Raw genomic sequence first — 27,134 nt, forward strand, 5'->3', positions numbered from 1 at the left:
TCAGTATAATCGGGCTCCCGGCCTGCTTTGCCGGGGTACAACATAGCGTGTCTGGGTTAAAGTTTACGAAATGGAGACGTTCGACATTCTTGGAATTTTAATCAAAAGTTTTGCCGAAACAAATTTTGTGTTGAAGGCACTTGGGTTGTGCCAGACGGGCTGATATCTTCAGTGTAAAAGGAAATGACTTAATTCAGTTTTCAAGAGAAAACCCTAAAACCATACGTGTAGTGGGCGTGTGTATGGTCTTGAAAAATTATTTCGACCAATCAAAAGTGTTTTAAGAGTATTCTACTAGTGGTTATAACTCGACATTGATGGCCTTAATGATCCCGGCAGTTAATAGGCCTGAAGTCTAAATAACCAACCAACAGAAAATCTGTTTCTATACTTTGTATAACTGTCGCATGTTACGAGGTCTGGGCATTAAGAACCCTCCACTGTACGTAGCCTTTTAATCCAACAATTAAAAAAAAAAAGCAAATATCCCTCAGTAATTTGCACGTAACGATTTTTGCGTTAGAATATTATCTGCGAGCGATTGCTAATAAATCCATTCTGAAGTTATGTCCATAAGCGGTTTTACCCAAACTTCACTTGCTGATACTGTGGTCTGCTGGGTTCTTTGATGCTACAGGTTTCCATTTGCAACGTTTTATATAACTTAAGAGAAAAGTGTCAATTTTTCTCTCTTGAATCTTGAGCACTACGGGACGACCTTTAAGTACGAGTATACGGCTTCTTAAGCGGCCACTGTACGACCACTGAGCACGAAGTTACTTCCCTTGATTGAGTGACTTTTCACCTAACACCTCAAGTGTAAGATCACACGCCATGCCATTATACCCAAGGGTTGTACCGTTGTGCTATACAGTGTCAGTATAATGTCGCGCTCAAGGGTTAAAAACGTTAAACAAAATGATCAACATAAAGCAATAATATATATATATATATATATATATATATATATATATATATATATATATATATATATATATATATATATATACGCCAAAAGAAATGCTGGAGTTCCTCGCAAGGTGTTGCAACTTTGATGTAGGCGAAGCTGAGCCACCCCACTAAGTCGTCTTACCCATGTCAGTCTCACGATTTTGTCTGTCCCATCAGCTCATCCTCTACGCCGCGCTTTATCATGTTAATTTTCGGTGGCATACTTAATATCAAACGCTTCTTTTTTTGTCTTGCTTCTTTACGAACTTGTCGACGCACTAGCACTGTTTATAGTTGAGGCTGAGAAGGGATGACGTATGATCTCGGATAAATTCTAATACGGGTAAGAGTGGCCACCGTGAAACACAGCGAAACAACACTCGCTGAAGTCTTATAGATTCTTGACAAGCAGCGCCTCTAGCGGTCAGCTCGCGAGGGAAACATTTAACGTGCTGAAGTCGAATAACTGTACTGTTGACAGATAACTGGCGGTTGTCAGTTATGAACGAACGCTCACCGATAGTTGGAATGGTCGAATATTTTTTTCCTGTATATTACCGTAGTAATGATAGTTCACCCACTGTTAGAAAGTTTACATGATTAAAACAAAGATAATCTAAATTCAAGAATTTTAGAAGGAAAGTAATGGTGACAAAAGTATTTCATACAAAAAGTGCTGCTGGTAACTTTATAGTATCAAAAATGTTTAATTACTATGACAAGCAATATAACACGCCATGTTCTCGTGTGGCGACATATTCTGAGTTTGTGTAGCAAAAACGTATGGAAAAGAAGGAATTCCCCGTACTAAAAGTTGTGCTGCTCGCATATATATATATATATATATATATATATATATATATATATATATATATATATATATATATATATATATATATATATTCCCTCAAAGGCTCAGTCCTCTGTTCTTAACGCTACCTCGCTAACGCGGGAAATGGCGAATCGTGTGAAAAAAAAAAAAAAAAAAAATATATATATATATATATATATATATATATATGTATATTCAAATTCTATTGGCAATGGGTTTTGTATAGCCTGACGCAACCTTCTGTGACTGTAGTTAGATTTGCTGGCTGTTGACTGCCAAATGGAACGTTAACCAGCAAGTCCGTTCCAACACGTCAGATACAATGTATATATATATATATATATATATATATATATATATATATATATATATATATATATATATATATATACGATTCACCATTTCCCGCGTCAGTGAGGTAGCGTTAAAAACTGAGGACTGAGCCTTTGAGGGAATATTCTCACTCGGCCCCCTTCCTTGTTCCTTCTTTTGGATAATCAAGAACGAGGGGAGGATTTCCATATTGTGAAAGCGATTCGGTAGCTTTTGTCGTATACCACGTTATCATTAAGATAGAAACTAACAAAAGTTTATTACTAACTTTATTTCTCTCTAATCAAATGACTCCTCAAACAAGGTACGTGTAAATTTACTGAGTGTGTGTATGGGTTTAGAATTTACTCTGAGTACTTTACGAGTGATTACCATAACCTAATGCTGACGGCCTCAGCAGTTGAAAGGCCTAAGGCCCAAGTGTTACCATTTGGTAGTATGGAATTATTCTAAACTGAAATAAACAAGCTGATGCTACACACACCAAACTGTATAACAGGTGTGAGAAGCGCCCTACGAAAACCTACAATCACACTACAAACACACACAAATACTCAAATGCGTAAGAGCCGTACGGAGCCCCATTCGTGTAGATTACTAACCGGTAACATGCAGGAACCCACGTCACACGTTAACATATTTACTGTTATACAGATGCGAATCCCTTCATGTTCTTTCATATACTACTGATATATGAGTGTAACACTCTTTCCGTAAAACAAAATTGGTAATCCCGGAAAACAGAACTAGTAATCATAGTACACACAGACTAGGAAGACAGAAAATGCCACAAGAAGTAGGAGCATAGCTGGCAGTGGTCGTCATAGCAACGCGCACCACTTCCCTGCAACGGTCACGCAGCGCTCGGCTGACGGCATCACGCCATACTCGCATCTGCTGGATTATTCCTTTAATGATTAATTATCCCATGTGAGCCCTCTCTCATCTTCTTTGTCTTTTTCATGTTTTAAGAGCCTTACTTCCTAATGATTATATAAATATATATTTAAGTGTGTGGACGTGTATGTATATACATGTGTAGGGAGGTGGGTTGGGCCATTTCTTTCGTCTGTTTCCTTGCGCTACCTCGCAAACGCGGGAGACAGCGACAAAGCAAAATGAATAATTAAATAAATATTCAGTAGAGATAAAACACTGGGTATCACTACATCAGTTAAAATTCTTTATACATCAATGAGACCCAGTGGTATTGAAGCATAGTATTTCCAGATACCGAGCGATAATCTTTATTGCTGGATATACTTACTGTATATATTTGTATAGGAAGATGTTGTACATTTTTGTATTTTTTCCTGAAAATAATGAATTTTACGTGTTATTTATTTATCATACGTGAAGCAAGTTATGTAATGCTTATAGGGTCTGGCTAACCACTCCGGGAATATGAAATGCTAGGCTCTTTCCTGGAGTGTGATGAATTTAGCAGTGACTGACGCTATCAGTTCCCCTTAAGCGACCTAATCCTATTAAACCTATCCAGTCTATCAGGGGCGACCCCGAGAACTTCTCTCGACGCCATGAGCTGCTGCGTTTCATGCTTCTTCCAGGAGAAATACCCCGAAGCTCTGCCTGGGGGCGACGGGGTAGGTTGGGGAGCTGTTCAAAAATTCATCCTTTTCATTTTACTAAATTCAGAGAGTGCTGCTTTCCAGTAACCCCCCTTTCCTATAAGTCAGTACATTTCAACATATTTTTCGCCTTACTTCAATATCATAATATCGACATTTTTAAGTGGCTTATTCCATAGTTTTTATTCGGATAATACAAAGTATGTACAAAGTATTCTATGGATTTCTTTAATCAGGAGTATGCTAATGGTATATAGCCTATTCCATAACATGGCTATGAATGTTATAATGTTTAAGTAAAATCTGGGATATATGAGACTGAAACGATCACAGATGGGCAAAAAAAACAAAAAAACGGAAATTCATGATTAATCGTTAATTAAAAGGGCTAAGAGCGATGCGCCTGGAGCAGCTGGTGGTAGGTAACGTCACAGGTGGCATGGGGTGCTAGTTTCATCAATTTTTATAAAAAAGAATATTAAAAAAATAGCAATTTGTAACTTGTTTCCTATATCTTCTCAGTGAAAATATATTTGTTGGATTGGCACCAAGATGGGGAGGCATTCACATAAATATCTCTTTAAATAGCACCTCAAAAAGCCAGCCAGCCAGCCCTGGTACATAACTTTCATAAACAGCACATTTTCAGATATGTTGCGGCGGTCTTTAAATTAGCAGCGAAAATTTCCCCCCGGTGCTTTCACTTTTTTTTTTCTCTTTCATTCAGTTTTCCTTCAAAGTACCCTCAATAACAGAACGTGAGGTGAACGTCGAAGCTCAAAAGGCATCTTATATGAAACACGTGACATGAGCGGCAGTTGTACACATCCTTTTCTACGTCTTTGTACGTTATCCTGAAGAGAACTAAACCAGTTTGATAGTATTGACACAAGAAGTTTCTCCTGCAGACCCACCTATCCACGACTGCGAATAATTCCAAGTTTAATTAGGTTTGGCTGTGTGAGATTCATTTGTTATGAAGTCTGATTAACTCCAGTAAAGTTGTTCGACCCCAGACTAGGTTGCCAAAGCTATAGCGGTGGTATATATCGTGGAAATTCTCCTCGGTTCATTGGTTGTGTGGTAGTTGTGTTGGTGGTGGTATATGAATCGCCGTTTCAGTCTAGCACAAACTTTTTGCCTAAATGACCGACCGATTTCATGTAAATTGGTTGCATGTAAAGATTCGCATGGTCCATCCATGCCTGGACCCCGGTGACACAGCTCGTTCTCCAAATTGTATCATTGCTGGTTCAGGTCGGATGTATATCTCTCAGATTCTGTGTGCATTTTAATGGATGTGTATGAAGTGATCGTATACAGATGGTTATTTGGATTTTAGGCATTTCAGTTGCCTGAATCTTTAAGGTTGCCAACGTCACATTATAACCACATATTTGGTCCATGAATGGTTGCGTTAGTTGGTTAATTGGCATTATTAGGCATACTGACTGCATGTTTCACAAAGGCCGTCGACGTCGATATACCTTGAAACACCTCCAGGTGTTCACGATGATTGTAAAGCCATGCATGATCTCTGCGTATGTCCCTTGAATGTTTACAGAATCCTTAGTGTAGTAATTATAAGCCCTTCTGAACACATACGCCTGAAGTTCTGCTTCGATTCTTTTGTCCGCTACAGCGGGTAAGGAACTAGCAACAGTCTGGGGGCCTGGGAAGCTTTTGCTGAAATGTTGTCCCGCAATATCCCTGACATGTGGGCAGCCGTTTTACCAGAACTAGTTTCCTTTCCTCCACGAAACATATCACCTTATGATAAAACATCGTACAGTTACGAGACTGTTCGGGAATTATTCTAAAAGCTGGAATGCTTAAGGCTTTAAATGTCTGTTTAGGACCTTGAAGATTAGACATTGCATGATATGGGTAGTATGCCAACTGTAAATAAACCCAGGCTAAAACTTGCATTACGAGCTGTAAGCAATGAATCCAGCAAATTTGCAAGAAAAATACAAATGAAGGGTCAAACATGTCTGATCGTCCTGACCCGGACACCATTACCTTTTCTGATTATCCTATGAAAGGAAAAGGACCTTCTAGGAAGTGCTTTGTTCCGTCCATAAAAGCAGACTTTCCCTCTCTGCTGTTGAGGTTGGTGTGTCTTAGGAACCCCCTCTCATGGCTAACTTAAGTATATTGGGCAAATGCAGGAATGTCACGTTTGATGAGATTTTTATTTTTTTACGTATCTTTCCCTAAATGTAAGCAAGCAAAACGCAATCATCCTGACCGAACAATAGAGTACATGGCAGGCCCAAAGTATTTTTATTTTCATTTTTTCTATCAGTTAATTACTCTCTCTCCGTGGTATACTTCAGGGACGTCACACTCATTATGTTTCCCATCAGTGTTGTTCTAAGAATTACCTTTACAAAAGCTTCACTTTCCTGTGACTGATGTAAACATGTCTTACATTTCGTGTCGCAAGTATTTCAACCGGGGAATGAATACTACAAAGGAAATATCTGTAAAGGAAATATAAGTAAAGTTCCAAATTTGCGTCCATTGATGTCACAAAAGTTACCATTTATGGAACAATTCCAATACTTTTAAGTTACTGAATACAAGTTAAACTCATTGGAAAAAAAGAGGATCACATTGTATTTAATTTTAAGCATGTAGTAATGTCAGGGGGGGAAATAAATCACAGTTGTGTCATTTGGAATGTGTGATTGTCCGTATGATAGATGGCAGGAGCTTTTCCGACAGCTACAACGCAAACATTGCCTACGCGTCTCTATGCTAAAATATATTAGTGTTGGCAAGTGTCACATCGAATTTTTTTTTTTCATTTCATTTTGAAATGCAAGTGCCCGTCCATAGAATTCTGTTCACTTTTGCTTTTATGTTACTCCCTGCTTGGACCAGGAAATTCAAACCTTCGCCAGTCTCTCCTGAACATCGAGAAATGAATAACACACACACACACTTATACACACACACATATATATATATATATATATATATATATATATTTTTTTTTTTTTTTTTTTTTTTTTTTTTGCTTTGTCGCTGTCTCCCGCGTTTGCGAGGTAGCGCAAGGAAACAGACGAAAGAAATGGCCCAACCCACCCCCATACACATGTATATACATACGTCCACACACGCAAATATACATACCTACACAGCTTTCCATGGTTTACCCCAGACGCTTCACATGCCTTGATTCAATCCACTGACAGCACGTCAACCCCGGTATACCACATCGCTCCAATTCACTCTATTCCTTGCCCTCCTTTCACCCTCCTGCATGTTCAGGCCCCGATCACACAAAATCTTTTTCACTCCATCTTTCCACCTCCAATTTGGTCTCCCTCTTCTCCTCGTTCCCTCCACCTCCGACACATATATTCTCTTGGTCAATCTTTCCTCACTCATTCTCTCCATGTGCCCGAACCATTTCAAAACACCCTCTTCTGCTCTCTCAACCACGCTCTTTTTATTTCCACACATCTCTCTTACCCTTACGTTACTTACTCGATCAAACCACCTCACACCACATATTGTCCTCAAACATCTCATTTCCAGCACATCCATCCTCCTGCGCACAACTCTATCCATAGCCCACGTCTCGCAACCATACAACATTGTTGGAACCACTATTCCTTCAAACATACCCATTTTTGCTTTCCGAGATAATGTTCTCGACTTCCACACATTCTTCAAGGCTCCCAGAATTTTCGCCCCCTCCCCCACCCTATGATCCACTTCCGCTTCCATGGTTCCATCCGCTGCCAGATCCACTCCCAGATATCTAAAACACTTCACTTCCTCCAGTATATATATATATATACTTTGTCGCTGTCTCCCAGGTTAGTGAGGTAGCACAAGGAAACAGACGAAAGAATGGCCCAACCCACCCACATACACATTAGACATACATACATACATATATATATATATATATATATATATATATATATATATATATATATATATATATATATATATATATATATATATTCATATATAATTTTTTTCTGTCTGCTCCAATCTTGGGCTCAAAAACAAGATTAGACTTCTGAAAGTTTCTCAGGAGTGTGTTCCTATCATGTATTTCACAATATATGAGTAGACAGATCTACTCAAATTTTGAATGCCTACAAATGATTTATAATATGTGAAGCATAATGTCTTATATTGTTCTCGTTAGAGTACAAAAGCTGGTAAAGCCACGGCCCTAAAATACACTTTTTCCCAAATATTATGATTTATCCCGGATTGATGAAGTGCAGAGCCTGTCAGGGATTGATTGGTACTCAAAGTCGACTTCCGAAAGACATTTGATTATTTGTTTGCAGCTTGAAAATAAAGTCTGTGGAGACACTCATGGTAAACTTTCCTCTACATCTCGCGCACCGGTAATTACCTACAGTAATTTAGAAAAAAAAAAAACTTCCTGGGATAAATCGAAAGTCGTTTTCTTCTGCATGACATATCAAGACCGTATTTTCACTCACAATGCAGCCAGCGGTCTTACATTTCGGCCATCACTCATGATAACGGGGAATTTCACATTTCATGCGATAAAACTGGCTAGTTGTTTTACTCAAACGTCCTTTCCCTTTTATACTGACCCCCTGATTTTCTTGCAACCGTCAGCGTCTCTTTTTGAAAAGTGTGAGCTTCATTATTACATCTGTAGTTAATATTCATTCATGTGTGTGTGTATGTACGTAAAGATCCGCCAATATTTAGCTTGGAACAGGCTCTTTAACAGCCCATTCTCGTGTGTGCCGTTACTGAAAGAGCTAAGACAGGACTAGTCCTTTAAGGCACATTCGTTAGCTTCTGGTACCTCCTCATTAAAGCGGGAAACAGAGAACAGGAAGAGAATGACACACACACTCGTCAATAGAGGCAGATGGGTAGACTTATATATCCAGAGCAGATGATTAATATTATTGTTTTTCAAATGAAATATCAGCAGAAACCTTTTGTCTTGTCGTTGATAAATGTCCTTTCAACAGATTGCGAAATATTTTTATATAAACGCAGTTAAATAACTGATGTGTTCTGTCATTAACAGAAATGGGATGTTTGATATCTTGGTTATACAGGCTTCAGGCCTATAGACTACAAGGATCATTACGGCTTCCAGGATTAAGTTAGAACCACCATCCAAAACTCTTTAATATCTTCAGAATTTAAGATAATGCTAAGACTAAAGACACTTTCACTATGCAGCTATAAAGCCCATGTTCATTTCACATCTGTCCATTCCACAATGACAGTGTTTGATATGATGACTAGGCTCTCTCAACACAACTCTTAATTTTAAGGCGATTTAAAGGTAGAGGTGAAGAGGTAGAAAGATTCTCAAAAATCTTTTTTAATATTACTGCAGCTAGCAATATTTCTAATGTACATTAGAAGCAACAAGGACATTAATATTTGATTGCATAATCATTTCAGGCAGTCTGATGCTTTCATATCATGTGGAATTACAAAAAAGTTCTAATTGGTTTAACATTTTGACTTTTTCCTCCCCAGATGACTCGCTACAAACAACAGACAGATGTAGATGATGACACAAGCTCAGTTGGTTCAGCTCGCACTGAGGAACTGCCAACTGGCACCACAACCGTCCACTACCATATGGTTAGTCTGAGAACTGATTTCCCTTCTATTAAAATCTCTTTCTGTACCCATACTCACATGAGTTAATAGGATGTAGCCACAGCAACCACCCAGGGTAGTACTTCCACCATCTTGTCAGTAGATTATGGATATTACCCACCCAGGGAAGTAGTGCCACCCTAAGGAAGAGTGTTTAAAAGTGGTGGTGGGAACCATCGTACATCCTCAGTGTCAGTAGCTGGTGGACAGTAGCTGCTCAGAGAAGCAATAAAGTCCTGACTCAGGAGTGGTAAAGTGATGCCCGTCAATGTCAGTAGGTGGTAGGCAGTAGCTGCTCAGAGAAGCAATAAAGTCCTGACTCAGGAATGGTAAAGTGATGCCCGAACCAGTTTTATCACTCGTTTCAGAAGGTAGTAAACAGTATCCACCCAAGGAAGTACTACTAATCTGACTTGGGAGTGTTGAAGTGATGCCTGAGCCATCTTTCATCTTTTGTATAGGTAGACAGTAAACAGCAGGCGCTCTGGGAAATACTACCATTCTGACTTAAAGAGTGTTGAGGTGGAACCTTGTATCTTACACCCTGTGTTGGGAGTGTTGGTCTTACTTTGCCTCAGTAAAACTAGGGTACTGGGCTAGTTTCAGCATCTTCCTACTAGAACCATACACCCTATCTTACAGCATCTCCCTTTCTCATTTTATTTATGATCTTCACATTATTTCCCTTCCTTTCCTTTTTTTCATTCTAAACCTATAAACACAAATATGGAAGAGACTGACAAATGTGTTCCCTAGTTCTTGGCATCTTGTGGTGGGAAGAATATCTGAAGTCCTTCAAATCTCTGCTGCCAATGAGAAGGGAGGCTTAGACAGTAGCCATATTGGCCCCTTGCAAGACCCTGGCCCCTAAAACAGAGCTGATTTTTTCCCCATTTACTTCACCATTGATATGTCTTTGTGCTAATATTTCTTCTGTTGAACACCATTTGGTTTGTACCCCTCTTACTATCTTCCATCAGCAAATTCCATCCGTTTCCAACTATAAACTCTACTCTTGATTCTTCTTAACAGTAGTCTGTATTTATTCCAACACCACACCTGTTGCATGCCACTGTTCTCCCTACTGGTTTCCGAACCCTACTAACATTGCAACTTTCTGTGACTATCCAATTTCCTGCCACAAGGCAGCCTCTTTTGTGGCCACTCTGTCTACCTAATTACTGATAGATCATTTCTTGCTATTTCCTTATGAACAGCAGTGTCTTTAGGGTTCTGTCAAGTCTCCTATGCTCTTCCTTCTTTTTATCAATCAGTTTTCCTTAAGAGATAATCAGATGCAGTCCTGCAGTGATGTCTCTTTTTTCATCAATTAGTTTTCCTTAGGAGATAATCAAATGCAGTCCTACAGTTATAAATCAACAATGCATCATTTTACTTCATTTTAATCTGCCCAGTCTTTCTATTGTTTGATGTGTGGCTCATCGTGCCATAACTACCTTCATGAATTCAGATTTTGACTGGATTTCCCATTGGGCAAATGTAACTTTTAGTGGCTCTATAGTAGCACCACTCAACACTATAAAAGTATTTGATATTGCATGAACATTTCATAAACTAATTACTTGTAGTAAGCTAGTATCAAAATGATGAGGAAAGTTATAAAGATGTGTATTTATATTATTTTACTGTGCATCATAAAGATTTTTCTTTTCTCATCAGGGTTCTCATTGGTGGCGCTCTCGCACTGCTCTAGAAAAGGCTCTTTTTGTGGGTTGGATACTGTTGCTTGTGGTGGTAACAGTACTTGTAGCTGTGCTTCATGTCCAAACAAAGCCACAGCCTACTTTACATATGCTTCTCCCTCACACATTTAGTTCTGGTATGTTGCTGACTTTACATAGATCACTGTGGCAAGAGCTTCAAAATAGAAATGATACTGAATAAGTATCAATTTTGTTTAAGATACTTTAATGAATTTATATAATCATTTTGTTTCTGTATTCTAATATATAAGTAATTGTGTGTATATACCTGCTTGTAATTTTTAATTCATTATATATAAAGTAGAATATAGAAGAAAAATTATTATAAGAATTTAGTGTAAGTTTGTGTGTTATGGGGAGAAAGTTTGCACACTTACAATGCCCCTTCTCGTAACCTTGTATACACATGAAGTTTGGGAAGAGAACTGTACGCTCATGGGGGTCCCATCTATTGAACTTTCTTTACTAATGAAAAAATTTTGCCTTTACAGTGGACTTGCACATAATGCTCATCAGAGGAATATCTAAAGTTACAGAGTTGCATGAGCTACATATTGTAAAAAGTCATGTGTAAGATGGAAGGAGCATGTGTTTGTAGACTGAATGCCAGGAATCTGTGTGAGAAAGAAAGAAAAGGCAGCAACTTGAGCCAGGGAGAGGAAGTTAACAGCCATTATAGTGCTGGCACAGTGTGCTACCATAACCAACCCTACCAATACTCAGTACTTCTTTATAACTGCTTATTTCTGCATAAAAAGAAGGAGCTATATAACCCTTGGGTGCCATCTATTAACTTCACTTTTGTATCTTACAAGCCTATGAATTTCCCAGTACCTTCCAAATTTAGTCAATCTATCTGTCTCTTACCACTACTCATACACATCCTCAACCCATGCCCAGTTAAAGTGAGTTGGATTTTCACACTTGATTATCATGTCTATTTAATCATTACTTTCCAGAGCCTGTTTAGTATGATACACTCCTAGTCATGTCCTGTGTTTGGGTGCATATATATCAGTATGGTTTACTGTTTGCTCAGTTTTTCTGTTTTGTCTAAAAAAAACTCTGGCTAGCAGGATTGTTAAGTTGTCCAGAAAGAATACAACAGTCTTCATTCACACTTGCATCATTTTGTCTTTATTACCTAGGTCCTGGTGACACATGTTTAACTCCAGAATGTGTCATGCTCTCTGGGTCTGTGCTCAGTAGTATGAATTCATCCAGAGATCCATGTGATGACTTCTATGAGTATGCATGTGGGGGATGGGTGGCCAAGAACCCTATTCCAGAGGGCAAACCAATGTGGGGCACCCTTAACAAACTGGCCTCAGACAACCAGATAATTATTCGCAATGTTTTAGGTATGTACTTTTTCTGTCCAGGTTTTTAGTAAAAACAGAATGATGGAACTGCTGTTGCTGCAAGCAGTATTTTGTGTGATAAAAGCATTACTTCATTAAGTATGATATACTATAACATTTGTTCTCTCAGTCTATATGATTTGAATATCACATCTTTAAGTAAGTGTATGCTGTAAATGTTACAGCAGAAAGGGTAGGGAAATGGAGAGAACTGGCTAGGGATAGTTCATTTTAGTAAGAAACTGTGCCATAAGTGCCTTACACTTCTTGAATGTAGATAAGTACTAAGTTGTTCAGGAAATTAAAACACAGAACCTAGTTTTCTATGTCCAGGACATACGACATCTGACTTTGATATCTGGGTTTGGGAGCCTGGTCAAATATTTGCCTCACATATAGCTCCTATCATGGTACCCTCTTACTTCTGAAATCTTGTTTATGCTTTTACTAAATAGCATACTTGTAATAACACATTTTAATGAAGAGACATCAATCCTCCAACTGCAGAATCAACTCAGAAGACAAAGAGCAAGGCAGAAGAGAAGGCTCGAGTGTTTTACCATTCATGTATGGATGTCAATAAAACTATTGAGAAACTTGGAAGCAAACCAGTTCTTCAGCTAATTGAGGTAACATTACCATAAGATACTTTTGTATAGATAATAGTGCTACAAAGTAAAGAGATGCATGGCTCAGCTGTTCATTCATTCATTGTGATGAAAGCCAAAAGCAGCACTAATTCTCATTTTATTGTCCTTTCTAGCAAATGGGTGGCTGGACTGTTACTGGAAACTGGTCTGCCAGCAACTATGAAGTACAAGATGATGTGATCATGAGTAAGGTTGAATTTAGCTCTGGTGCATTGTTCTCATGGGGGGTAGCTGAAGATGACAAAAACTCATCAAGTCATATCTTGCAGGTAAGTTTTTTATGGGGTGATTGTTTTCATCAAATGTGGCATATGACAGGAAGACTAGGATTATTGAGGGGAACATTTGTTTCCAGACATTTTCATGTAACAGCAAAAGCATATTTTCACATTGTTTCCAGAAAGCCCCCTGAACTCTTCCACCCCAGCCACCACTTTAAAATAATTTTTAAGAAGGGTTGCTAGTCCTGCTTCAAGTAAAATCTCCTTGTACGTACTTGTAAGTAGGTTAAACAAAATTTGATATACACTTAGAAGTATTTAGTTTCAGATTATGTTAAATCTGACCTTGAAATATTACTGATCTCATTGTATAGAGAATAAAAGAAGACCAGAGGAGCTTGATATGAATCACTTCTTTAATCCTACAATAACAGATAATGTGTTAGTGGGAAGGGAAAGTGTTAAGGTTACTTTTATGTAAAAGTGGGTGACAACACAGAAATTGATATAATGTATGCACCAACCTCCCTAGCAGCTGTGATTTACCTTAATTTTTAGTGCTATTGTTGAAATATGCCAGTGCTGTTGTTGTATGCTGTATCCAAGCACATAATTAAAAATCATTGCAGGAAAATGTTTTTGTACTAGAATGTGTTTGCACACAAGTGTATACAGTGCACAAATAATAGATGGAAATGTAAGACACTGATAAGCATGTGTTTTCCAGTTAGATTAAAAAAAAAACTGGTAAAATCTTGACTGCTTGGCTGCAGCCACACATGAAGCCACCCATCACTGCCACCTTCTCAAATACAGCCTCATCCCTACCCAAAAGTGGAGAAACACTTCCAAGTCCTACACTTCAAACACCTGAACATACGTATTCCCTCTCCAACAATCAGTACTTCATTCAGTCAGTACATTAACCACCAAAAAAATAAGCAGTCACCCTTCTAAGGCTATTCTCAGTACTCCATCCAAAGACAAACCCCCCCTGAATCTTTACTACTCAGAGAAATATTTGTCAAAGGATACACCCTTATGAATCTACCCTACCCAGAGAAACATGTCTTATGCTATAAAGCATCATACTTAGCCACCAACTTTCTTTGCAAGCAAGGAAACAGAAGATCCTGCCTGCTTATCATGTCACCATTCCACTGAAGATGTAAAGTCCTATACTGTCAGTCACTAGCTGAGGATAGACAAAGCTTCTATATCTCTTCTCTCAGAGATTGTTGGTAGTGCCCAGAGGATGTGATGGACTGTCTGAGTGCTGTGGGATTCCCAAAGAGGGATCTCACAATAACAACAACAAATTTATGCTAGGGGCCTCAGTTGAATCCCAAAATTGACTGAGGGTTGGGAGATCAGCAGCTGCAAATTATACACTCTTTTAAAATGGGCTCTTGCTATCTACATACAGAGAAGCAGTGTTGAAGAATTTAGCCTGCATTCTGTTAATACACACTCAGTGATATGTATTATATTTTCTTTATTTTTTCAGTTTGATCAAGGTGGCCTTACTCTTCCAGCTCGCAACTACTATTTAAATGAATCAGAAAAAGAAGTAGTAGATGCCTATATTGAATACATAACGAAGGTAATTAGAGGGGAATGAATATTACAAGAAATGTGTTGAACAAATGGTGAATGCATGACAAAAGAGTGAAAATTATTAAAGTATTTCATTTACTGAAAAATCAATTCTGGATCATAACTGAGAGTTAAAATTAGACAGTAGAAATTCATGTGGTAAGTGAATTGGAGATTTGAAATGCAGGTAGATTAGTGGAATTGTAAGGAAAGTATGAGAGTAAGAGATGAGAGAAAGTATTTCCCTTGTGTAATCATGCTTAGTATGAGTTCTTCTGTGCTTGCCTAACCTGTGCAACAGACATGTTTCAGGAAGATTGCCATATCAGTGAGTAATTCTACTTATAAGAAGCTGTTGTTTGTGACCTGAACTAGAAAATATGACTGACACTTTTGCTTCATTGGTCACAAAGCTAAGCCAAAGTTTAGAGCATGTTCATCTGTTGGGTAGGAGTGAACGGAGGCACTAGAAGACCTGCAGAGGAAGATGGAGAACTTTGGCATCATGTGGGCATGAGTGCATTTACAAGGAGAACAGTCTCTTTTATCCTTTTATCCCCTGAACTTGACATTTTTGTTTCACTACTGCTGGCATGATTGGAAGCCATAAAACAGGTTGGTAGTGTGAAAATTAAGAGAGGTGTTCATATGGCACTGATAGAATATGCTTTGCATCTTTTGCTGAGATGACAAGAAGGGACAGAATCATTCTTGTAAAATGCCACCTGTTTGTTATCAAACAACTTGAAAAAGGAGATTGATGTAAGAATTCTATCAAATAAATTAAAAACATCTGATTACAGGACTTCATTAGTTTTTCATATATCTGATAACCGGGTTATTGATGCTGCACTGATTATGAGAAGCCCTCTTCATTATGTTATTTTTTTGTAAAAACATCCAAGAAATTCAGCTATTAAAAGTGAGTAGAGACAAAGATCTTTCAGTAAAAGCACAAGGATTAGGTCTGATAGCAAACTCAGTTTAACAAGAGGTTGAATTTACTTTATGGCAAACTCAGATTTAGTCAGCCTGTAAATAGCCTTATGAAAGATATATTCTTGCTTGATGTGTTGAGAAAAGAATTTTGTTTTCCCAATTCTTTTGTATATGAGGTAATGTCTGATTAGAAGTTTCAAGATTATTCTTACGTTTCTGTTGCATGCTTTGTAGATGTTGATATGGGAACACCACTCATACTTCCTAGCTTAGAGAGACAGGTTCACTTCTTGAACTCTGTACAAGATGCACACTTTTTGGCATCTGTATTTTCCTTTTTTTCAGGTAGGGGTTCTATTAGGAGGAGAAGAGGATGCCAGTAGGCAGGCAGCCATGGGTATAGTTAAAATAGAGCATCAGTTGGCCACCATTACTACCCCAGATGACCAGCGTAGAGATGATGATAAGTTATACCACCTCAAGACTATAGACGAACTTAGTATACTGGCTCCCTTTGTAAGCATCTTTACTATTCATATAAAGCTGATAATGATAAAGAAACACTTTTAACCAGTTGTGAAGGCTAACGATGATATGAAGTTTTTCTTAAATTTGAGAATATTCAAATTGCACATAAATAGAATATTAGTAATCTACACTATTATTATGTGACTTATTTAAAAAAAAAATTTTCAGATGAACTGGGTTACTTTTATCAATTCTGCATTTAGCAAAGTAAATAAACGTCTAAGTGGTTCAAGAAATGTAGTTGTGTATGCTCCTGAATTTCTTGCAAGCCTTACAACAATTATTTCCAACACAACTGCAACAGATGAAGGAATTGAGTAAGTTCCTTTATTTCTGTTTTCTTCAAGTAAGATAGAGCTATATGGCCACTCAATGTCTACCTATACATATTGAATTTAAAAGAGTGCAGGATCTTTTCAGTACTTTATTCCCCCCTACTTCTGCATTTAGTCTCCCCCACCTCTTTCTCCCACTGAACCTATGCCTTCTCCTATATTTTTGTTATGCAAAGTCTTCCAAGTTACTTTCACGGATACAGGTATGCAATGTATGTGGCCCTGATGACATATCTTCATGTGATTAAGATGTATGCCACTGAACTAGCTTTGACACTTGCTCATTTGTTTCACCTCTGTCTCAAAACCCAACCTTCCCTTCTGTAAAGCATGCTGTGGTGTACTACATCCAACTATTGCCCCATTACTCTTACTCCTACTGTCTTCAAAGTTTTTGAAACTTTTTAACTTTCACTTTATAACCCTTTCACTGTAGCAGGCTTAAGACCTTGCACCCACTTCCTGTGGAGGGGTTTCAAAGATTAGAAATAAAACAAAACACAAATTTCCTTGATTGAAGTGAGAACTTTCCCTTGAATTGAGAACTTTCCCTTGATTACAGAAATGTATAACTTATTTGAGATCAGTTATCCAAACAGCATGGGTGTTCACAGCACTGCCAAATGCATGAATAAACTTGTCTGTTTTAAGGTATCAGTTGAGGTATTTGCTCCTATTACACAGATACAAAAGTATACATTACTGTCTGCACTAGTACAGAGCGAATCATGTGGTAATATTGTTAAACATTTGTTGTGGTACTTTTTCATATTAAGGGATACTGCCCCATGGTAAAGGAATATGACTACTCTATGGCAGCAAATAGCAGTATGTTAGAGGCCAACAAAATCACCATGAATATTAAGACAAAACATATCTGGGAATTTTAAAATACAAAATCCATATATATATACTGCTTTAGTGAATGGAAAAAACTTTAGGGACACTACTTCCCAGCTGGAGTGAACGTGTTAAATACTTAGAATCCCATTCCCATCTTTCATACCATCAATATGGCTTCTATGGTACATGGTCCAATGGTGCTCTGCTCTTTTATGTGAATTACCTTTGGTCCTCCTCACTCTGGGATATCAAGGAATCTCTTGTCATAGCCCTCAACATATCCAGGGTGTTCCGTAAGAATTTCTTTCTAGACTTCCTTCCTTTGGCTCTTCTGTCCTTCTCTTTTCTTAAGCACGTGTTTTCAGCTCTAGTCTATCCATTACATTACTCAGTGATTGAGTGACTTCTCTATTATCTTGCCAACACTGGCATCCTATAGGATTCTCTCCTATTGCATACTCTCATCTCTCTTTTAATGATCTTCCTTCACCCTCAAACTCTATTCACTTTCATGCAGTGATACCATTATTCATATTTCTCTCTGGCTCAACACATCTTTCGTAATTTGTACTTGTTCATCACCTCAGATTGGGAAAGCAGTACAGTGGTTCAAGGGACCATTTTCTCCCTTTTTATAACTTACTTGTTTCCCCACCACTGAATTTCAAAGCGTTGTTCTGTCCTGCAATAACATGAAAACACTGAGCATTACTGTATATTTCACTCTATCCTGGGACCCCTCACTTTATGAATATTAAAAAATCTGCTTCTCAAAAGCAAGGAATGTGGTGAAGGTACTTCAGCTACTTCTCTTATGAGCAGCTATTCCATACATACAGAGGTTTTATTCACTCTAGTAAGGAGTACAGCTTGCATATCTGGGATGGCTCTTCCTCCAACTTCCACTTAGCCAGAGTGGAATCATAAACCTTCTGACTGATTAATTCTCTGGCTATAACCTCTCTTTAACCATCCTCTTCTGTTCACAGTGAAGTAGCTACCCTTTCCTTGTTTACAGGTTTTATTTCAACCAGTGCTCTCATGTGTTTGCATGTGTCCCTGCCACTGAGGCCTGGATTCTTGGCATGTGCATGTCTACTGCTTCTTGAGGATTATGTGTGGAGACCAGCCACACAAGGATTAAGCAGTATGATATTTCCTTTCCTCAAATAGCAAAGCTGCAGAATTCTCTTTCTTCTTTTGTCTTTCCCTCTTCCTACAACTTTTCCACCTTTAACAGTAAAAATTAAAAGAAATGGCATCTATCACTATGTGGTTACCATTTACATTTATACATATATATATGGACACATGTTTACATAGATTCACTTATGTATTTACTCTTAAGAGTTGCTTCCAGAGGGTAGTAGTCTCTGAAGATGATACCAATAAAGACCAAAGTGACAGCAGCTGTACAAATGTCAAAATATTGGTGGGGATTCAAATAAAGCCTGTAAAAATTAGAGCTAATATGATGAAAACTGGAGCTTATTGTGTAAGTCCTCATATGCTGACTTTTAGAGTTTAAGGGGTAAAGAAGCAAAAAAGTATTGAAAAATATAGTCAAAACAGGAGATGACAACCTGTTAAAAGTGCTTTCAGGTAATATTAACCCCATACTAATTCATTAGGTTTTCTTTTCGGCTCTGGTAATCTTACATTTTTATAAAGTTGTATGAAAAATGTATTTAACTTTACAGTTTCAAAAAATATCCAATTGGCAACAAAAAGAATCACTTTGAATGTATTCTTCACCCACCACTATCATGCTAATAGTGTATAGAGGGTTTGTAGTTGTGTCAACTCAATGCACTAAAATGTCAACAGACTCACCACTACACCTGTTTTATTGATTTACAAACATTGAAAATATGATTACTGATTACTGTTAAGTTTTATTTTATATCAGATCTTTTTAAAATAAATGTGGGTATCACTGCTAGTCATGACTTCAGCCAACCACTTCAAATGTGATGCTTATTTTGTGCACTTGCTCTCCACTATATGGTCTGTCAAGAGAAACATTAACAAAATCAATATGTCTCTGAACCAGTCGAACTTACTTTTAGCTAAAATTACATCAAGAGTGGGGAGTTCAATGACAGTTGAAAGATGTTTGCTCTATGGGTAGAAGATTAAAACCAAATGATGGTTATGGTGAGCTTTATCAAGTTATGCCTCAATTTGGTGCATGAGAGTACATAAGCAAATCTGAATTACCTGTCAGAACGATAAATTCTCCCTCAAATGTGTTGAATTTGGAAATACAAAACAGTTTATATTATCACAAATATATGCTGCATTTTGAAGATGATACTTCAAATCATACATCACCAGAGTTGCACTTATCCAGAAAATTTCTTATAGTTGTAATGAATAATCAGCATAAAAGTATCAAAAGTATTAGACACATATGACTAGTAAGTTTGATTCACTAATGATATTTAGAAATAGATTCCTTGATGTGACTTATCTCTACATCAGAAACCTCCACAACTACCTGGTATGGCAAGTTGTGCGGAACTATGTTGGTTTCCTATCTCAAGAGTTCCGTGAAGCTGCCAAAGTGCTAGAGAAAGCACAGATGGGTGTGGTTGGGACTGAGGAGACTTGGAGAGAATGTGTTGTAGCAACAGATGCAGCTCTGGGACCTGCTGTTGGTGCCATGTATGTTCGAGAAGCTTTTCAAGGAGAGGCAAAAGCTTTGGTATGTATTAAAACTACTGGTTCATTTCTAAAATCACCCAAACTCCCATTAAAGTACACAAACAAAAACAAACACAAAATAAAATTTCAGTTAGCTATATAAGTTTAGGACAGTAAGATGGTGGTTATTTCATATACCTATTGAAAATGAGAATAAGTACAGTTAAAGATACTGTAAAATGTTGGTAACGTGGAATCTGATAACTCAGAAAGTCCAGCAATTTAGTTATTCTATCTGGATTTCACTTCTGTCGTGTACTTCAACTAGACTACCATCTCATACTCTGAGCTGAAGTCTGACTTATCATACAGTATTTTCAATACATTTAGTTTCATATTACCTCTATGTTGCTTACTGCACCTTCAGATTGAAATTGTTCAATATGTATATACATATTATTGCAAGAGGTCACAGTGGTGCAGGTGATCTAGTATTTGCTGATAACCATGAGGAAAATGAAACACAGTAAGTGCCCAAGTGCACTTTCGTGTAATGATCACTTTGTCCCCTGACCTGCTGTTTAACATTGAGCAGGCAGAGTATGGTAACACGTGTGTGTGTGTGTGTTATTACTATTTGTGTGTTACAAGGAAAGAGTTTTACACTCTTGGAGCTCTGTCACTTAATCTTGTATATATGTTTTAACTCTTATATATGTATGTATGCACCACACACACACACACACCCTAGTCTGTGCCAGGTACCCATTTTATCAACTAGCCCATGTAGAAGAATGAACTGGTGGGTGGGCAGAGGATTGGCAGTTGCAATTCTGATTTGAACCTATGTAGGTTTGATCCCAGGTGGTCCTCTGCATGTATGGCGGTCAGTAATGCTAACCACTACACCAAAAAGGTGTGTGTGTGTGTGTGTGTGTGTGTATTCTAGTTTAACAAAATTCAAAATATTTTTCCCTATATTTCATATGAAATCATTAAATTGCTTGCTAGTTAGTTGCTCACAAGTAGTTGTAACTTTATCATTTTTACTTAACTTGTTAGCAGATTGTAATACTGTACCTTAATTATGGTCCATCAGAACCTATCTGTGCCTCACACTTTGAATTACAAATATTCTAATATCAGGTTATTACATGATTATATTCCTATATCTAACTTGCATTTTAATGCATAATTACATAATGTCTTATGTAACCTCAGTGTCAATTTTATTATAAACCTAATTGTATCTAATTGGTTACCAGATAGATATGACCCTTTTTTACAAACTGATACCTCTGTAAACTCAATTTAGCCACAGGTAGTTGTTTCTCTAAAACAGTATGTAGATAGTGTCAGCTGATTTCTGTACCTTGTTGCTTTGTTATTAGTGAGTTACAAAAAGAACTGTACATGTAATATGTTATACTCTACATTTTTATCCTCATTACTCAGATATTCCAAAATTATGATTCATTATTATTACCAATTAGATGTATACCCTTGGCATACCCTTGATAAAGATTGTTAACTCTGTGATTTCATTATAACCATCAAAGACTAAAATACCTAAATTGTTTTAGCTTAGCAAAGAGAAGGTTAAGAGGTAATCTAGATCAGGTATTAAAAAGAATCAGTGGTTTCAATAATCTCCATCTAGCAAACCACTTAGGGAGAGATTTGTCTGATTTCCCTTGTATTAATAGATACAAACTTATGGGCAAATGTTTTGCACCAGGATTGTAAACATGTAGAATGATTTACTAGTTTAGTTGAAAGCCGAATTAATGATATGTTTAAGAACAGACGGTATATATTTTGCTTCAAATCCACATTTGACATTATTTGCATCTTCTTAGTTACATGAAAATTGTACAGGTTTATTTCTCTGTACGGCTTTCTTCTCTTAACATACTAATCTTTGAGTTTCTAATCTCTTCTAGTATCACAACACCCTTGTTAGGACCTAATATCTGTTGCTGTTTGAATTTCTTCGTATATGAGCACTCTTTATGTCTTAGAACAGGACTTGATTTCTAGTGCATTCCCTAAATAATTACAGTAGTTATTTTTGGTATGTTAACTATAGTGTGGCTAAGAAAACAGACTCTGAATTATCAGTTATTGTACGAAGTACTCTACAGGAAAGCTTTATCATACAGCATTCAACTAATTGGTAAGCTCTTGTATATGGACTTTCCCATATCTCCTAATACAAATGCATTTTATAATAATCAGTATCCACATGATTTTATTCAGTATGATTTGGCCTGTTTTTGATGCTTGTTGAAAGTAGTTCCTACCACTGCTGCACTGCAGTGTTGTTAACAGTTTTACTTATGAAGCTTCAGTTGTTACCTGCCTCTTTAGCGATTCACACTCATCACGTGAGCTGACTTTATTTTTCGGTATTTTCTACATCTTGCAGTTATGGCATCCAATTCAACAAGAATTCATTGGCCAGACCTTCCAGAGAAGGATTGAAACATAAGTAAGTTGTACTAACACTCAGAAAATACACATTTTGTAAATGACTGCTGAAAGGTGAGAAGCAAAGTGATTTAATGAAAGATTACAATGCTGGTTCATCAACTGTCCCTGATATTGCAGTTCAAGAAGAACAAGTACAATATTCCAATTCTTTGTAAAATCAAAATCAGAAAAAGCTATTGCTAAGTGAAAGACTCTAACCAAACCTATATTAGGGCAGCTAGAATGGTTCAAACTGAAAAGATTTGAAGGTGACCAGTTTCGTGTTAAAGATTAATTGAAAAGGCTTTATTTTTGCTTAAAACTATTATGATTGTAGATAGTTACAGAAGTAACTTGATGTAGAATATTTGGGGGTAATGCTTTTGTGACCAGCATAATGTGATTTATATTACTTCCTAGTTTTAGCTGATGCAGAATGATAAAGCTTTTCTAGCATTATGATGCTCATGGCAAAAGAAATGGTGCAAAAGTAAACTTACTTTTTGTTGCACATCAAATTTTCATACGCAAAAACTATATAAAAGTTCATTTTTGAAAGATGAATTTTTGGACTTTATCTCAAGCTTTTGAATATTCCAGGCTGAGGAGATGATCAAAAGGGTTCGTAAAACATTTGAAGAAAATTTGGAGTCTGTGCATTGGATGGATGAAAAAACTCTCAAAGCTGCCCTAGAAAAGGCTTCTTCCATATCTGAGATGATTGGTACGATATTGTTCACATATTACTTTTGAAAATGTTCAGTGTACAATAACAACACCAGATACTGCAGTATTATTGTATTATTGACAGTTTCCCAAAAATTTTAACATTTCATTCTTAAAGTGTCAGTATCCCTTTTCAGGTTACCCAGATTATATCCTCGATAGAGAAGAACTCGACACAAAATTTACTGACTTGAAGGTTATGGAAAATGAGTTCTTTCAAAATAATGTCCGTGTTAACAACTTTAACATCAAAGAGAACTTAGCCCGCTTGTTCAAGCCAGTAAATAAAACACGATGGGATATGTCTCCACCCACTGTCAATGCTTATTACTCTCCTACTAGGTAAGTGAATTCCCCTGCATTGAATGTGTATGTCTCCTGAAAGTAGATATTGCCATATAGTATTTCTAAGGTGGCAGTTTGATATTTGAAAATCATTTCTCTGCAGGAAGGTATTTCCCCAAGTATCATGATTTTATATTGGCTTTTAGAGGTTTTCTTTATGAAGGAAATGTTTTTTGACAAAATATGTCAAGCAGCACAGATCATGCTGACGTTATTTTGGTCTCTGTCTTGTGCTATAACCTGTCAAGCAGTACCATGTATGCTGAAAAATTTTGCCGTCTTCTGTAATATATCAAGCAAAGCATTTGCTGAGGTCTCTCTGTACAAAGTTTATTCCTGTGGTATGCTAACAGCAAATAAGATTTGTAGCCCTAGGAAAGTTAAACTGTGTGAAGATCTTAACAACAGAAAGGTCTTTTGAGTCATCATCATTATTAGAAGACAAGTGCCAAGGAGCTCTCTTTGCATAGTACCGATAAGGTACACTCTGTCAAGCATTTCCTTCTCTCTTTTTTTTGTGATAAATTGTAGGAGAAAAGATGATGGGTTAGCTCAAAAATTAGACGTGAGCTTGTAAAAGCTTGCTTTTGAGCCAGAGCCATCAACTGTCCTAAACCTATAAGGCTGAGTAGCCTCCAAGAACCATTAGAATTTGAGACTGAAGATTTACTAATGGCAGTACCAGCAGCAAAGTGTAGGTATGACATCTAATAGCTTGGCAAGTGCTTGTAGTACTGTTTTCAAGAAGACTTTCATGCAGCTTTTCAGGACTCATTACAGTTATGCTTATTATGAGCATCTGGCATGACTGTAGCATTTTATTTCATGAACATGATAGAGGGACAGGCTCAAAGAGGTGCATTTAGCAAGTTCAGAAGCAATTTTTTAACATTTTTCAGGATTCTCTGGAATCCTTTTGAAGTGGTTAAAAGTGGTCAAAAGTGAGTTCCAAAATTGGAGTTAATATTGGGTACTGATTAGTGATCACTGTTTTTGTTGTACATCATATAGTTTCACATAAATAAGATATGAAATTATATGGTACAAGAACAGAGATGTACATTATGAATTTTATTGCAGCTCTTGTTTGAAAAATTATTTATCTGTATAAAGTCATTATTGAAGTTCCCTAAAGCAAGAAAAAGTTAGATATTAGAAATAAGTGAAATATTATGAATTTTGTGATATGTTTTATTGCTTAATTTCTACTTCAGGAATGACATTGTGTTTCCAGCGGGTATACTTCAAGCACCATTTTTTCACCATGACAACCCAAAATCTCTCAACTATGGTGCTGTGGGTGTTGTTATGGGCCATGAGCTTGCACATGCTTTTGATGATCAAGGTTTGTATTTTGTGATGTGATGTTTCAGCATAAATTGTTATGACTTAATTGTTTGAGATAAGTCATTGTATGTGATTACATGAATCACCAAATATCCTTTTTGTAATGATACACTTTCATGTTCTTCTTGAGAACAAGTAAGGTAGTAAGGAACATAAGAATGGTAAGTATTCAATTTTCTGCATTCTAGTCACAATCTTTTTACTGGGGTGTCCTGGTTTCTTATAGACAGACCAATTAATAGTTTTTGAATTTTTGAGGAGTCCAAAAAACTTCTTCCTAAATTGCTGTGTACTTTTTATTTTCTTCAGTAGTTTGTGAGTTGCCTGCCATCTTACAATTGGGAGTGCTTTCATTTCCTTTACTCACTGGCTAATTCTTGTTCAGAAGATAGCATGTTTTAAATTCTCAGAAAACAGTTTCTTCCCTCCTATTCCTCTTTTACCCATCTGAGAGTCTTTCATTCACTGCAAAGTTGTATAAGATTTCATGACCCTGGGTGGTCCGTGAATGTGTCATGGTCAGGTACGCTAACCGCTACACCATGGGAGTCCATATATTGGATAGGTTTACAACTGCATTAGAACTCAAGCCTTCTTGACACTATGATTCCTGCAGCTTGTTTCTATCTATCTATTCTATCTATATCTCTGATGCCTGTTCCCGACTGGAACTCCCTCAATGGGGTGGTCACGGCAAAAGAATCTCTGTAAGAGTGAACTCCAGTGCTGCTTCTTAGCTTTTGGTGCCTCACCTCAAAAGGCCACTGGTAGAGGGCATCTCTAGTGCAGTGTTGCAGAGGCTCTTATCTAATATTCCCAATGACCACTTCTACCTAAAGCTTCCACCAAATGTTCCTACCTACTACTTTTACCTAGCGTTTCTACCTATTGCTCCAGCCTAAAGGTTTGTACCTACTACTTCTATCGACTGCTTCTATCACTTGGCCAAAAGGCAGGGCTAGCGTATAGCGCTCATAGCAGGAAAATCTAATTATGAAGAATTAGCTGTTTGAGTTATGTGTTGTCAAGTGTTATGTATGACAAGGAGAGATTGTATGTTTGTAGACAGAATGCCAGTATTCCACATGTAGGAGAGGAAGAAAGAAAAGACTGTGACCTGGGCCAGAGGAATACAACTTGACATCCCCTGAAGAGCTGCTTCACTACACAACCATCACTGACCCTTCTGATACCTAAGTGGGTAGTACTGGTGATATACCTCCCTGGTCGTTGGCTGCCTACCAGCTACTACCTACTACCAGCTATGGTTTGTTTCCTGCAAGGTATTGGTTGTGATCAGATCTGCTTTCACTCTTCTGCCTTGTCACCTAAAATATAGTTGGCTTGGTGCTCCAGTATGAATATGGCCAGTGAAAGAGTACCACTTACAGGGAAAAGGAGATCATAAGATATACATTGTTAATTTTGATGACACATTTTCTTTTTCACATTGTTATCACAAATAGCCAAAGTTGTTCACTATATAGTCAAAATATAAAAGCATGTAATATTTATCAAAGAAGGTAATTCTTTGCTAATTCTTTTCAGGAAGAAAATATGACAAGGATGGGAACTTACACCAATGGTGGCAACAAGAAACCTCTGATAAATTCAAGAATTTAACAAAATGCATGGTTGACCAGTACTCGGCATATAGCCTAAGAGGAGAAAAACTAAATGGCAAACTTACTTTAGGTTGGTCATACATTTTTTGAATTATTTGAATTATCATATTTCATTTCACAATGATAGGATTTAGATTTTGAAAAATAGGAAATGGGAAGGATGACTACGTGAGTGTGTATGAACAAAGTAAGGAAAGGAAGGGGATATTGAGAGTAAGGTAGAAGGACAGGGAGGAAGTACATAGTCAAGTATATAGTAAACATAGAGGAATGCTTAGAATTCTGCAAGGACAGGTATTCACTGAGGAAGCTTTGTATGGGCCACCCTTCTTTATAATGGGAGAAGGCATACTGAATGTAGTTTGTTATAATTGAAAGCTACTACAAACTCATTGAGCCTTTGGTTATTTCATTGCGTTACAATATTCTTG

The 27,134-nt window shown here is 37.2% G+C and overlaps 1 protein-coding gene across 2 annotated transcripts in view; it reads left to right on the forward strand.

Annotated features, from left to right (window-relative positions):
* Positions 1 to 27,134, forward strand: part of Nep3 (Neprilysin 3) — a 93,422-nt gene that overhangs the window by 41,815 nt on the left and 24,473 nt on the right. For both annotated transcript variants that reach the window (XM_071671072.1, XM_071671071.1), the window contains exons 2-14: positions 9,220 to 9,327; positions 11,026 to 11,185; positions 12,218 to 12,430; positions 12,938 to 13,059; positions 13,194 to 13,349; positions 14,809 to 14,904; positions 16,182 to 16,352; positions 16,533 to 16,681; positions 20,027 to 20,249; positions 23,261 to 23,384; positions 23,524 to 23,728; positions 24,946 to 25,076; positions 26,627 to 26,773. In XM_071671072.1, coding sequence (XP_071527173.1) covers positions 9,220 to 9,327; positions 11,026 to 11,185; positions 12,218 to 12,430; positions 12,938 to 13,059; positions 13,194 to 13,349; positions 14,809 to 14,904; positions 16,182 to 16,352; positions 16,533 to 16,681; positions 20,027 to 20,249; positions 23,261 to 23,384; positions 23,524 to 23,728; positions 24,946 to 25,076; positions 26,627 to 26,773 — 2,005 coding nt within the window. The remainder of the gene's footprint in view (positions 1 to 9,219; positions 9,328 to 11,025; positions 11,186 to 12,217; positions 12,431 to 12,937; positions 13,060 to 13,193; positions 13,350 to 14,808; positions 14,905 to 16,181; positions 16,353 to 16,532; positions 16,682 to 20,026; positions 20,250 to 23,260; positions 23,385 to 23,523; positions 23,729 to 24,945; positions 25,077 to 26,626; positions 26,774 to 27,134) is intronic.

This window comes from Panulirus ornatus, chromosome 16, assembly GCF_036320965.1.
Source record: "Panulirus ornatus isolate Po-2019 chromosome 16, ASM3632096v1, whole genome shotgun sequence".
Taxonomy (NCBI): Eukaryota; Metazoa; Arthropoda; class Malacostraca; order Decapoda; family Palinuridae; genus Panulirus; species Panulirus ornatus.